At 45.6% G+C, this 15,123-nt stretch overlaps 1 protein-coding gene across 16 annotated transcripts in view; it reads right to left on the bottom strand.

The window, feature by feature from the left end:
• Positions 1-15,123, bottom strand: part of PTDSS1 (phosphatidylserine synthase 1) — a 50,536-nt gene that overhangs the window by 11,914 nt on the left and 23,499 nt on the right. For all 16 annotated transcript variants that reach the window (XM_059672159.1, XM_059672158.1, XM_059672160.1 and 13 more), the window contains 6 exons: positions 14,643-14,767; positions 11,911-12,069; positions 9,364-9,515; positions 6,452-6,593; positions 5,540-5,652; positions 3,883-3,948 (listed from right to left, as the gene is read on the bottom strand). In XM_059672159.1, the coding sequence (XP_059528142.1) occupies positions 3,883-3,948; positions 5,540-5,652; positions 6,452-6,593; positions 9,364-9,515; positions 11,911-12,069; positions 14,643-14,767 (757 nt within the window). The remainder of the gene's footprint in view (positions 1-3,882; positions 3,949-5,539; positions 5,653-6,451; positions 6,594-9,363; positions 9,516-11,910; positions 12,070-14,642; positions 14,768-15,123) is intronic.

Raw genomic sequence — 15,123 nt, forward strand, 5'->3', positions numbered from 1 at the left:
AGATGCAGGTCAGGACCTCACAGCTGACTTCATAAGGATCTCGTTTGTTCTGAAGACGTGAACTTCTCAGTCACCAACTTTAGGACGTGCTTTGCTCCCACGCTAAGGACTCTTGGCTAAGCCACTGTCCATGCCTGTGGCCTTCTCAGTGGGGTGACCGCTGAGCAAAGACTGGCTGGGACGGGGGCGGTGGGGCGGCCTAGAGTGAGGGGAAGGGGCAGTGTTGAGTCTTAGAGTAACATGGTCTGCAGGGCCTCCCTAGGACTTACCATGATTCAATTTACATTTTCATATGACCCACCTGGTGGCTGAACTGAGCGCGCTGAGGGGGCAGGAGTGGGAGAGGGCGGATGGGGCTGTGGCGATGTGAGAGGCGCTACCCCAACAATCACATGGCCTCTCCAGTCACAGCACTGCCCCAGGGGACTCCAATAAAGAACATCCTTTCGGAAGGTTAACATTACTTTTGTACAAGGCTCAAATGGCTGCTGCTTTGGGGCCTGGGCCGGGGGGAGCCTGTACTGGGCCTGTCAGCGGGGACAGCGCACCCTCTGGCCCACCTGTGTGTGTGTGTGTGTGTGTGTGTGTGTGTGTGTGTGTGTGTGTGGCGGGGGTGGAGGCCTCCCTGAACTCAGTGCAAATGGAAATCTCTCTGATCTTTACCCAACTGACCTACTGTGGTTTGATGAAATTCCATCAGGGCTCCCTCCCTTAGGTGCCATTTTTATCTCGAATTACAAGGGGGAAGCACATAAACTCTGGGCAGAGGCTGGTCAGCGCTCTCACTCTCCCACCCGTCTTTGGAGCCTGCTCTTCACAGACAGGCTGGGGAGGAAGCCGGGGGTGCGGAGCCGGTAAAGAGCTCCTCGGTGCAGGGAACAAGGAAGCAAGCAGGTGACTGCACACTGGAAGCTCGGGGCTCAGAGTGAGTAAGCTGGGGGCGGGGGTGGGGGTACCCTGAGGCTGCCACCGCCTCCTGCACCGCACAGCACTGCCCCCTGCTGCCCCGGAAGCTCTAGCGGGGCTCCAGGCCGGGGACCCTCCCCTCCCCTCCCCTCCCCTCCCCCAGTGGAAGTGAGGCATGGATAAGGTGACCCAGCTATCACACCATCGCACAAAGCCAGGAAGCGTTCCACAGTGAGTCCGTTCTGATTAGGGGGAGCACAGTGCCTTTTTGGAGGAAGTGGTAGCCGGGTGGGTGGGGGCCTTACCAGAAAGCACACTTCACTGTGCTCCTGGAACTCTGACCTCCCAGGAACCCTGGCAGGAAGGCGGGGGGTGAGAAGAGGGCCAAGTGGGGATACCCAGCACAGGTCCGCTCACTTGTTCTGATGTGTATTAGGGGTTGGGGCAGGCTGTCATTTGAGGAAAGGGATTCGGCTGCTAAAAAACATCACTAAAAAATAGCCCATGCCTGCCAGGAGCGTGGGGCTGTCGTGGAGGTGCCTCCGAGTGAGGGGGCAGGGAGGCAGGATGAAGGGGCACCATCCCAGGAGGATGGGATGAGGGAGGGTGCTGGGAGAGGGAAGCTGCCCTAGTAGCGTGAGCACCATGAGCACCGAGAGCCTGAAAGAGAGAGTGGACTGGAGGAAGGCAAGATGAGGGTGGGAGGAGGCTGTGAAACTCAGTCACCAGGATCTGTGGAAAGTTGTAATTTTTCCCTACTATAGGTTTTCATCAAATATATACTTTCACACTCAATTTAGAAGTTAGCATTTTGAATCTAAGTGACCTAAGGGACTGAAAATCACATACAGATTTGCTGGATGTCTCTAGAACTTCAAATGCTAAACGGCACGTGAATCGTTCATGGTGTTTAAGAACCACTGGCCTGGCATATTGAAGATGGTCCCACATTTCACATGGGGGGGGGTACTGTAAATTAGATAACCTGTGGTTTCTTTCATCACTTAAATAATAGTAAATTCAGATACAGCATTTGTATCCATAACAAGACAATAAATTGTGACCATGTGGCTAAGTGTTAATTCTCTTGGGGATAATGAACTTACACCTTGGAATATATCAAGTAGCTGTTTTGCAGGGTCTTTTTTTTTTTAAAAAAAAATATATTTTATTGATTTTTTACAGAGAGGAAGGGAGAGGGATAGAGAGTTAGAAACATCGATGAGCGAGAAACATCGACCAGCCGCCTCCTGCACACACACCCCCGGGGATGTGCCCGCAGCCAAGGTACATGCCCTTGACCGGAATCGAACCTGGGACCCTTCAGTCCACAGGCTGACGCTCTATCCACTGAGCCAAACCGGTTAGGGCTGCAGGGTCTTTTTTAAAAATATATATTTTTATTGATTTCAGAGAGGAAGGGAAAGGGAGCGAGAGAGAGAAACATCAATGAGAGAGAGAATGATGAGAGAGAATCATTGATTGGCTGCCTCCTACATGCCCCCCACTGGGGATTAAGCCCGCAACCCAGGTATGTGCCCTTGACTGGAATCGAACTGGAACCTCCAGTCTGCAGGCCGACACTCTATCCACTGAGCCAAACCAGCTAGGGCTTTACAGGGTCTTTTTGATGTGAAATAACATAAAAAGTATAGGTAATGCCATCACAAAATGAGGTCCCAAACTTATCACCAAATTCAGATGATATTGGAAAAATCCATTTTGTATCTAATTTATTTAATAAAATAAGGCATCTGAGTTCTAGGTGGGAGATACCTTTGATTTCCTAATATTTCTTTAAAAGCAGTTTCTATACCCTCTTTCTATAATTTGCCAATTAACTATTCTAATCTTAAATCAGAAAAGGTAAATGTTAGTAAAGGAAACCATATGCTAACACCAATAAATCAACAAACAAGTGCTGGCAAGGATGTGGAGAAAAGGGAACCCTCATGCACTGTTGGCAGATTGCAAATGGGTGCATCCACTATGGAAAGGAGTATGGAGGTTCCTTAAAAAGATTAAAAACAGAACTGCCACATGACCCAGTAATTCTATTTCTGAGTATATATCCGAAGAAACCCAAAACACTAATTGGAAAAAATATGTGCACCCCTATGTTCATTGCAGCATTATTTACAATAGCCAAGATACCGGAGCAACCCAAGTATCTATCAACAGACAAGTAGATGACGATGATGTGATACATATACACAATGAAATATCACTTGGCCATAAAGAATGAAATCTTAACATTTGTGACAATATGGATAGACCTAGAAGGTATTAATTTTGCTGAGTGAAATAAGTCAGAGAAAGACAAATAGCAAACGATTTCACTTATACGTGGAATCTACATAAACAAACAAACAGACTCACAGGTGCAGAGAACAAACTGATGGTTCCCAGAGGGCGAGGTTGGGGACTGGGTGAAAAGGTGAAGGGATTGAGAAGTACAGATTGACAGTCACAAAACAGTCAGGAGGATATCAAGTACAGCATAGGGAATACAGTTAATAATATTGGGAAAACTACGGATGGTGCCAGGTGAGTACTAGACTTACCAAGGGGGATCACTTCGTAAATTACATAAATGTCTAACCACTATGCTATACAGCTGAAACTAATATAAAATAATATTGAATGTCAACTCTAATTGAAAAATAAATATAAAAAAATAAAAACACACAAGCAAAAATACCTATTAACATTTGGAAAAGTCAAATTTGAAGTGTTTAATCTACCGTAACTGAAAGGGATTATAAGGGAATTATCTAATTCACTGTATTTATACTTTATCTTCCGAGAATAAAAAGAACTAAGGTAAAAAAAACCTCCTAAATGAAAGCCATCTAAAACATCAGCAAGCCTTCCTAGGAAACCTGCATTGAAAGGCATTCAACACAGCTCAGGAAACAGCAAAAGCGATTTCGAGGCGCACGTGTTTCTTAAGCCTCCACAGCGGCAGGGACTTACCCAAACACCCAGCACTGAGTCCCCACGCGCTTGCACTGCGTGTCGGTGAGGTAAGCGTAGTACTGTCTGAAAGGACAAAGAGGGAATTCACTGAGCTTCTGTAAGACCAGCCAGTCAACACGGAGTTGAATTACTGTGACAGATGAGTAGACAGATGTCCTGCCCTGTTCCACGCACTCCAGCCGCCTGGTCTAGTTCTTTAAGGAACTAGGAAGCCGGTGACTGCTGAGATGTTCCTGCGAGAGGTTAGGAGTTCGGGCTGGGCTGCAAGGAGGGGAGCCTGGTTATTGACAAAGATGGTCTTGGTTCAGGGACAGGCTCCCAGAGCCCTGAGCCAAGGCAGCCCCAGTGGGCGCCTCAGTCTCCCTCCGTGGAGGCGATTCTGAGTCACCGGTGCTGTCATTAACTGTCTCCGCTGGCTCCCTCCACGCCAAGGCGGCTGATGGTAACCAGGCAAAAAACATAGATGTTTCCTGGCTCTCAGAGACAAGAATGGACCTCCCGGTCACTGAATGCCAACGATTTTGAATGTTACTGACAAAATAAAATAAAAAATTTTTAAAAAGTGGGTGGGCAATGATATAGAGTTGAAAGACTTAGGGCAGCACCTACCCAACAGAAATACAATATAAGCTGCAAATGCAATTTAAAATTTTCCAATAGCCACATAAGAAATGCAAAAATGAACAGATGAAATTTTCATAATCTTTGTTATTTAACCCAATCTATTGGAAACATTATAAAGAAGTGCTCTATATTGTTTTTGTACTAAGTCTCCACAGTCCGAGGTGTTTTACATTATAGCACATTTCGATGTGGACTAGCCACACGCTAGTGCTCAACCCGTCCCTTCAGAAGCTGCATCTGAGCCAAGAGCTCATCATCGTTTGGGGATAACAAACTTTGAGGATTTTATGAAAGCCATCTATAAAGGCATATAAAACACACAGAATTTTGCATTAAACTTCAGGGGATTCACTTATACCTAAAGCTCATCCAGAACTATCATCTCTTCACCCCAAAGACCCCGCTGAAGAATTCTAGTAATAAAGAATTCCAGTCTTTGCCCAGCTGATGTGTCTCAGTGGTTGAGCGTCGACCTATGAACCAGGAGGTCATGGTTCAAGTCCCAGTCAGGGCACATGCCCAGGTTGTGAGCTCAATCCGCAGTGTAGGGCATGCAGGAGGCAGCTGATCAATGATTCTCTCTCATCACTGATGTTTCTGTCTCTCTCTCCCTCTCCCTTCCTCTCTGAAATCAATAAAAATACATCACAAAAATATATTAAAAATATTGAATGTCAACTGTTATTAAAAAAATAAATATTATTTATGACTTCAGATCTACCATAAAAACATTTGTATTTTTCAATAATCTCACTAAAAAGGGAACCTCAACATCACTGCTACTCATGTTTTTTTAATAAGCACTGGAGATTATAAGGGGTTTGAAAATAATGTTGTGTGGTTTTGATTATTCACTTCTGTTACTGCGGTCTGAGCAAAACATTTTCTTCATATTATGAACATATAATTCTTTACAATGATAGTTTCATCAAAATCTGCTAGTTTATGTGAATTCCCTCATGCTAACTAACCAGGAGAATACAAAGCAGGTTAACATGCTCAAGTGACAGTCAGACTTATACAGCATTACCTCACTGTGGGCGCCGTAATGCCACCAATAAAGAGAATCCTACACCAACTCAGTGGATGACCGGCTTGGAACACAAAGATATGTTTCAAGAAGAAGGTGTTCAACTCAGTCAGCTGAAAAAGAAGGAGGCAACAGTCAACCTGGTACTTCATTCTAAGTCATAATCATATATTCCCTTATGAGAATTCTACAACTAAAATTAACTGGTCTGTTCAAAGCATTTTCAGAGGACACCTGGGGTCTTCCAAGGGTTGCTACTGAGACTGGTAATAGCCGGTACAACATGGGCATCAGCCAACAGGGGTCAAGAGGGAGGTACTGGGGTGCTGGGAGAAGCACATGGGGGCACCAGCTACTTGTCATGCTTCCTGTTTCACAGTTGTCACTTGGGTCAGGTGTGTGATCTGCTGGGACAGTCACAGTTCAGTTCCTGGTCAGGTCACATGCCTCAGTTGGGGGTTTGATCCCCAGTAGGGGGCATACAAGGAAGCAGCCGATCAATGACTCTCTCATCATTAATGTTTCTCTCTCTCACTCTCTCTTTCCCTAAAATCAATGAAAACATATTTTAAAAAATAAAATAAATTACCCAAAGTGGCAACAGCCTAGACACAATTTTAAAAATCACACATTGAATTTGAAACATAAAAAAAAAAAGCCTTGCATTTGTTCCTTTGGTCCTGAAAATGATCTTTCTAAAAAGCAATCCAATGCCTAACTCTTTGGGTGATGGATGCTTACTATGAGCTCCTTTAGGAGAATTTTAATTTGTTCCTTGTCATTCAAAGATTCCTATTTTAAAATGCCTTCATGATGAAACAGCTAGCTCATAAGCCATGTCAACTAGCATCACCTCTAAATTCTTGGATAGCTTTATTTTTTCCCCTAGTTCTGGGCATCTGAAAAGAATACCTGCCAGATGATCATGAAAAGGTATATTCCAGCCACTCTCTGAAATGAAGACTTGGGGTCGAACCATCGAACGTAGGTCCAGCTGGCAGGAGTGAACTGCAGCACGGCTCTTTTGATTTTCCCAGTGGTGGTGTGGATGTCCCTGTAAGAGGAGAACAGCTCCAGTGAGAATCCGAAGAGATAAGAAAGGGGAAGAACGAAATCCCCCAAACAAGAAAAAACAAACAAAAAACCCCTCTGCGTTGACTGTTTACAACCAATGCTCCGCACAAGAAGGTGCCTTTCCGTGTGAACTGTCTCTGCAACGAGGGCCTCTCTCTGCACAGGGGACACTCCGGGGAAGTCGGGCTGACAGGCACAGCGCAGAGCCCACGTCCCGCAGAGCCAGGAGAGGCCCTGCTCTGTGAATGGCTGACGAAAGAAGCTGAGAGGCACTGGAGACCACCTTCTGGAGCCAGGCAGGAAGGAGGAGGGTGCCAGCAAGAATCCGACTCCCTCCACTGTTTGCCTCCCAGATCGGGGCGATTTAGTAAGAGAACATGCTCCATATTCTCGCGGTCTCCCACATCTGCACTCACCCTGTTTCTCCCTCAGATAAGTGAGCCGTGATTTTTAACCTTATTTTTGATCCCAGGATTGACTCAATTAAAAATGTCATATGCCCATGACAGAAAGTCACATATTACAGATGAGAACATTTGGGCTCAGAGAGAGCAACTGGAGGACGCAGGCCCACTCTGCAAGCCTGGGCGCGGGGGCGCATGCCAGCCCTGCCCGGCTAGTGCAGGACCCGAAGGCCAGGGCACACAGCAGTGAGCAGTGCTGACTTACGTCAGGATCTGTAAGTCTCAGACTGCTAAGTGCTGAAGGCACAAGTGCAAACAAGTCAGGCCTTCATTCCTTTGGAGGGAGGCGGGGGAAGTAGAAGGAAACCAGGTTTGTTCCTCATTCACTCACCTACCCATCGACAAGCATGTAGGGAGAAAACCTTGCAGCAAGCACATTCGCAGCAAAAAAGCAATAGCAAAATAGAACTACCCAAAGTAAACAAGAACTATGAAGGACCTGTATTTTTAAAAAATGGCCAAACTTTGTCAAAAGATGTAGGGATAGTTGGGAATAGAGAAATTCGGCATAATTGGGATCTGGAATACTTCATACAGTAAAGAAGTTAATTCAACTTAAGTGAATCTATAGTCATTTGTACATTTCATAAAATTTTTAAAAAAGCACCAATGGGATTTTCTGTTGATTAGTTTGTTGACCTGACAAAACAATTCTCAAGTCCAATTTGAAGCATAAATATATGAAAGTAGGGAAGCATTATGTCAGGGTTTAAGAAGCCAGACAGTCTGACACAAATTCAGACTCAACAGTTCGCTGGTTATATGTCCTTCAGCGAATTACTAAACCTACGTCTCTGTATGGTCATCCCTAAAATGAGAAGAATGTAGTGTCTACCCCTCGGATTGATAGATAGCTCGAATGCCATACAGCTTATAGAGCTTGCCTGGAGCAGTAGCCAGCACAACTACGGGATGTTACATTATGTATGTGCTGCCTGAAATATATTAACAAGCAACCTTTCCAGTCATTGGCTAAAGAATTCTAAAATTTCTTATAATAAAAAGCCTAACCATTAAAGAATTAGAAGAAAATACGGGTCAACATTAACCTAAACAAAAAGATTTAAAGCTTTTGAAGTTTAAATGACAAAACTACCACAAAAAAAATTAAAAGAGATGACAAAATAGAAACATTTATGACAAATGTTAAAATCCTTAATCCAGAAAAAGCACTAATGAAAGAGAAAAATCTAATAGAAATCTAATATCACACAATTTTATGTGTAATAAAATTGACAAAGCTTAAAAATAAAATTCAAAGCAATAATGAAATGAACACATATTCATTGGTGTATACAGGTGAGAACATAAATTGGTATATTCTAGTTGTAAGAATTTATGTTAAAAAAATCAGATATGCACACAAAGACATATATTCAAGATGTCCACTTTTTTATAAAAGTGAAAAGTTTGAAATAACTAAATGCTCATAAAAGGGAATTGTTTAAATACATTATGGTTTACCCATATGTTGGAATATGAAGGAACCCTTTAAAATTATATTGTTAAAAAAATTAAATGCTGGAAAAATGCTCATATTTTGTTATATAAATAAAGTTTTAAACACAATAAAAACGACTATTTTCATTATCTCTACCGGGTTCTTTTCCTCCTTATCAATGGCATGGTTCCTGCCAGTCAAACTGAGGAGCAAGTTCAGAGAAGCAGGATGAAGAATGACGGGGTGTGCACTGTTCCGCACGGAGGAGAGGAGGAACATGCAACTAGACAGTCAGAGACAACTACCTGACGACGTAACAAGTGAGCCAGGTCCGGAAAGTGAAGGACCTTGGCCCCCGGGAACACAGGTCAGGCCCAGGCAGGCAGGAGTATATACATGGGCTCAGGGCGCTCGGTTCCCTGGAGGGTGTGGAGAAAGGTACCCTGCTGAGTCCACGGAAGCACACTTTGTCCTAAAGACCACGAGAAGCTATCCTCGGGGAACTGACATGGTGAGTGGGACATTCTTTAAAAAATCAGTCCAGCAATGTGTGAGGAGGCTTTGAGGGGTTACCTTGGAGAGAGGGAGCTAATTAATCCAGCGATGGCAGTCTGAATGCAGGCTGAGGCACACAGGTGGAAAGGAGACAGTTTTGAGAAAATCATAAATGACTTAGTACTTTCTAGGTGAATGCCTGAAATTAGGCTTCTAATCATTTATGAGTTTCAATTACTAATGTGTAATTTACTATTCGTCATCAAAGACTGTGCCGTAGGCTGCACCTCCGACAGCAGCTCGGTGCTCGCGGGGAAAGCTGTGGCGCTGTCCAGAGGGGCGCGGCTCACCTGAAGCTGGCCCAGTGGTAGGTCCGCATCTCTAGGAACCGGCAGACGACCATACCCAGCCAGATGCCGCCGCCGTTACACAGCAGGATGTCCAGGACCACCTGGTCCCACCAGCACTCGGCGAAGTTGGGCAGGAGATGCATGAAGAAAAGCTGAGGACAACAGACGATGGTGGTAACATAAAAATAAAACATGGAGCACCGCACGTAAAGATAAATTTCCTTTTTAAAAAAAAATATATTTTTAATTGATTTCAGAGAGGAAGAGAGAGGGAGAGATAGAAATATCGATGACAGAGAATCATGAATTAGCTGCCTCCTGCATGCCCCCTACTGGGGATCGAACCCGAAACCCAGGCATGTGCCCTGACCAGGAATCCAACTGTGACCTCCTAGTTCCGTGGTCAGCAAACTGCGGCTCGCGAGTCACATGCGGCTCTTTGGCCCCTTGAGTGTGGCTCTTCCTAAGCCTTAGGAGTACCCTAATTAAGTTAATAACAATGTACCTACCTATATAGTTTAAGTTTAAAAAATTTGGCTCTCAAAAGAAATTTCAATCGTTGTACTGTTGATATTTGGCTCTGTTGACTAATGAGTTTGCAGACCACTGTACTAGTTCATAAGTCAATGCTCAACCACTGAGCCACACCAGCCAAGCCAATTTCCTTTTAATAATACATGTTTTAGGAAAAATTGTTGATATGTCAGTTTTTCCTGATGTATTAAAGCGCTGGCATAATCCTCAAAATTAGCAGCTTGGTAATTGAAGCTGTGCATTTTAGAAATATTCCACTCCCTGTTTATTTGGGTAAAACAGGGAGAAAGCTGTAAACATAAAGTAAAAAAGCTAGACCTTGATGACATGATATACAGAACTGATAGCTTAATGGGAAATCTCACATGAACTGATTCCCAAAAATGATCATCTTTTATGAAGCACCGATGATGAGCAGGTGGTAAGACAAAATGAAATCAAGGTGCTTGATCTCCAGGGCAGGAGTCAGATGCTCATCTGGAACCACACAATAGGGCAGGCTGTGGAAGTGTTACCATGGTGACATAAAAGGAGCACAGAGGGGACAGGAGTCATCCTGAGAGATGGCAATTGCACAGGCTTCTGCACGGAAGGTATCCTGAAGTGGGGTCATTAAGGCCAGAAGTGACTGGCTTTGGGCGACAGAGATGGAGACGAGGCATTTCAGAAAGGGGAACAGTAATGTCCAGGGTGGAACAGAAGTCTACTGCACAATGTTGTTCAAAACAAGGGCAGAACAGCTGTGTCCGGGACAGAACGCCCTGCCGTGTGAAGGCCCAAGTCTGAAATTACAGAGAAACTGCCTGGGGTTCTCTAAGGAGGCAACCCCATAATTACAAAGTAATGTAATTAAAAAGTAATATAAGAGAAGAGAATTACTCTGGAGTAATATAATAAATACTACAAAATAAAACTACTCATGAGAGCATTCCATGGACTGTGAAACATTACAAGTATACGTGTATGAAGCGCCTGCCTCCTTAGCGTGCCTGCTGCGAGAGGTACAAAGCAGCTCCTGCAGGTGACGGTGGGGCCTGCGCCCTGACCAGGTGGGTCACTACCCTGAGCCACATTCCCAGGCTTCCAGCCATGAGGCGGAGCATCAGCTCTAACTCAGCAGCCGGTGATGACACAGTTGCTGAAACGAAGCGGCCGGGGGTGGCGTGGAGGACACCGCAGCCTGGGGGGAACCCTGCGCCTCTAGGTTAGGGTCAGGATGATGACCGGCTTGGAGAGGCTGTGCACACGGCCGAAATGTGTTTCTTGTGAATGAGTAAGAGTCATATAATAACTAAACAATAAATGAGTTCGTTCCCCAAGTTTCATTTTGCTAATGGTTTTTCAAGAATATATCTCTTTTCATTCATTAAATGAGACAATACGTTTGGTTACTGAGATGTAACTCTGTACCGGTAATTCATTCTGCAGCTACAAAACATCATCTATGCCCTAGTAATTCCTAAACACAAAATCCTATTTATTTCAAGCTGGAAACTCGTTACTGAGTAAACTACCTATGTACTTCTAAGCAGATCTCATTATCCTTTATTTGTCTCACTTGGGATTTCATTTCATTCTTTAGCTTTATTTCATTTGTGTGTTTTTTAAATTTTTTATTTATTGATTTTAGAGAGAAAGGGAGGGAGAGAAACACTGACTTGTTCCACTTACTTATCCACTTATTATGAAGCATTCATTGGTTGCTTCTTGTATGTGCCCTGACCAGTGATCGAACCTGCAACCTTGGAGAATGGGGATGATGTTCTAAGCAACTGAGCTACCCGGCCAGGGCTCATTTGTTTCTCTTTAAGATTTGTGACATAGAGGCACAGTTTAAGTTAGCAAGAAGCTAGTTTCTTTCTCACAAAGCTGTAAAATATTCCTAAGGGGGTGTTTTCAATGCAGTTTTGTTCCTGATGCTGGAGAACGGATACTTGACTGTGAACTGACGGACCAGCTTCTTCCTCCATATAAACTATCCAGGGTCCAGATGACGGCCTGCCCCCTTCTTACCTCAGTTAGCTCCCAGGTGATGCTGATGGTCCAGCAGAGGCCATAACTGCGGATCAGTAAGGCCTTCATGGCCCAGCCCCAGAAATGTCCAAATGCAAATATATCGAAATGGCTGATAATCCTCTCCCAGGTGATAACATGGCAGTTCACAGCATACTCCTGTTTGAAGTAAAAATGGGAATAATTAATGATACTCTAGAAATCAACTGGCTTCCAGGATTCTGAAAATAAACAGGAACTGATGTGACCTTAACAACTAATATATGTCCTGCCCAACAAAAATGTTTTCATAACTCAAGATTCTTGAGGAAATAAGGATAAGCATTAATTAGAGTTTATAAATTAAATTGCTTTGCTCTGAACTGCAAAAGCTGGGTTAAAATGAGAAGTAAAATAATTTTACAAAGGCTTACACATCTCAAAGGGGTATCACATATGCTCTGTCACCTGACCACAGGGCAACTGTGTTAGGTCAGTAACAAAACATAAATAAAGCCCTAGCCGGTTTGGCTCAGTGGATAGAGCGTCAGCCTGCAGACTGAAGGTTCCTGGGTTCAATTCCAGTCAAGGGCACATGCCTGGGTTGCAGGCTCGATCCCCAGTAGGAGACGTGCAGGAGGCAGCCAATTAATGATTCTCTCTGATCATTGATGTTTGTATCTCTCTCTCCCTCTCCATTCCTATCTAAAATCAATAAAAATATATATATTTAAAAGTCCAAGAAAATTGTGGGGGAAATATATCTGAGACATCTTTCTCCTAATCTCTAAGATTTCATAGACTTCAGTGAGCATGAAAGCTATTATTATTATTACTAGGGGCCCGGTGCACGAAATTCGTGCACTGGGTGGCGGGGGGGGGGGGGGTGTCCCTCAGCCCAGCCTGCCCCCTCTCACATACTGGGAGCCCTCAGGCGTTGACCCCCATCACCCTCCAATCGCAGGATCAGCCCCTTGCCCAGGCCTGACGCCTCTGGCCTATGCGTCCGGCCCGGGCAGCGGGGACCTGCAGTGGCAGTGGGGGGTGCCGCGATCGGCGGGCTTCGCCCGTCCCTGCAGGACGCCTCTGGCTGAGGCATCCGGCCCGGGCAGTGGGGACCCGCAGCTGCAGCGGCCCCACGATCGTGGGCTTCGCTTTAGGCCCAGGCAAGGGACCCCTAGCTCCTGGGACTGCCAGCTTCGACCGTGCCCAGCTCCCATCGCTGGCTCCACCCCTACTTCCTGCTATCACTGGCCAGGGCGGAAAAGGCACCTGATTCTCCGATCATGGCTGGGGGACAGGGCAAAGGCGGCCCCAGGGCTGCCTTTGCCCTGCCCCCCAGCTCTTAGCTCCCCCCTGGGTTTCCGATCACTGTCTCTTCCTGCTTTCCCTTTCGCCTCCCTGCATTGTGCCTACATATGCAAATTAACCGCCATCTTGTTGGCAGTTAACTGCCAATCTTAGTTGGCAGTTAATTTGCATATAGCCCTGATTAGCCAATGAAAAGGGTAGCTCGTACGCCAATTACCATTTTTCTCTTTTATTAGTGTTGATTATTATTATTATTATTATTATTATTATTATAACTGTATAACTGAAGACTAGCCCAAAAGGCAAGTACAGATTTTAGAGCCAAAAGGATCTTAACCAACTTGTGCTCTTAGCAAAATACTTCTCTATTTTAAGTTTCTATTTTCTCCTTGGTAAGATGGGGATAAGATGTCTGCCATGCATGCGTGAGGCTTGTATAGATTCAATATAAAGCGCCCAGCCCAGTGCCTGGCAGAGTAGACAACCCCAATCAGCCCCTGCTATCACCCTCACCCCAACTGTCACAATCATTATCATTAGAAGCTGGAAGTCACCCTGCACCATCCTCTTCCCTAGAGTCCGAACCCCCAAGAGACTGTTCTCTCCAAGACTTCGAAGTCATTTCTGGCATTCTTATTTCTGCCTTTAGCATGTCCTTTATAAATGTTAAGGATAAAGTCTGGAAACACCATTCCGAAGAGTCTGACCAATCTCAACTGCAGTAGAAGGATGACTTCTCGGACCTTTTATTAAGTCCTTTCCTACTGTATCTTGCTTGTTAAACAGGGTCTGTCTCTGGCCCACATGCCTGACCTCCCATTGTGAGCATCACCAGCTCTTTCTCCAAACTGTACCAAGTGTTAGGCACTGATGGGAGGGGTGTGGAGCAAATACATTACCGTATAAAATAGCCTCTGACACCAAAGCACAGAGCAGCTTCAGCGAATAAAGTTATGTTTTGTGATTTAGTAAAGCTAATGAATGCAATGGCCTAAATCATGACAAGTGGCTCCTCATGGCAGCAGGTGGGAAGGATCGTGGTGTAGGCTGGAGGTGACGGAGCGGATGCAGCTCCACCACTGAGGACCTGTGTGTGCAAGGCGCTGGGCTAGGCCTCGTGGATGATGTTACTTCCTTAGTTCGCAGTCAACTCCCCAAATAGAGTGTGTTACCCGAAGTCCTACAGCTACCAAGTGACGGAGGCAGACACACACCCAAGGCCGTCTCCCGATCACGCTCACAGGCTCCCTGCCTCCCCTTGGCTCCGAGAGGACTTCACTGCCCTGACTATCCCTCAGGGAAGCCACGCCCTCAACAACCTGCCCAGAGACCTTGTTTAGCTCTCTACTCAGGAGACACGGAGCAGGAGCCATTGGAATGTGCACGGACTCCCTCCAACACCCAGGAGCCCAGCAATGCCTGGACCACTGACCAGTACATACCATGATGTCCGCTTCCCTCGTGGCGTAGCGGAGATTTGGGTCTAGCCAGTACATTATGGATTTCACCTGCTCGAAGTTCAGGAAGAGGAGGAAGACCAGGAAGAGGAAGTAGAGCACACTGAGTCCTGAGGGAACAGAAACAGTGTCACTGTGACACAGCGTGTTGGGCCCCCCAGTACAATCTGGGCTTCCTGTGAGAGTCTCATGCACAGTCCTAGTTCAGACTGAGAGGGTCAGCAACATTGTTGAGAAAAGGATGCTGAGGCCGAGACCTGAAGGACTGGCAGACAGAGGGGTGGGCTGGGGTGGGGGTGGAGGGGTGAGTGCAGCTTTCAAGCCGAGAAAGGTTGCAGGTCGGTCCCCGGGAGAGAGAAGTGCCTGGAAGCCGGCATGTGGCTGGGGTGCCATCAGCACGGGGAAGGGGTGCGGGGGCCCTGAAGTGACAGTCAGCTGGGGGCCACGGCAAAGGTTTCACATTTTA

The sequence above is a fragment of the Myotis daubentonii genome, chromosome 17, assembly GCF_963259705.1.
Source record: "Myotis daubentonii chromosome 17, mMyoDau2.1, whole genome shotgun sequence".
Lineage (NCBI taxonomy): Eukaryota > Metazoa > Chordata > Mammalia > Chiroptera > Vespertilionidae > Myotis > Myotis daubentonii.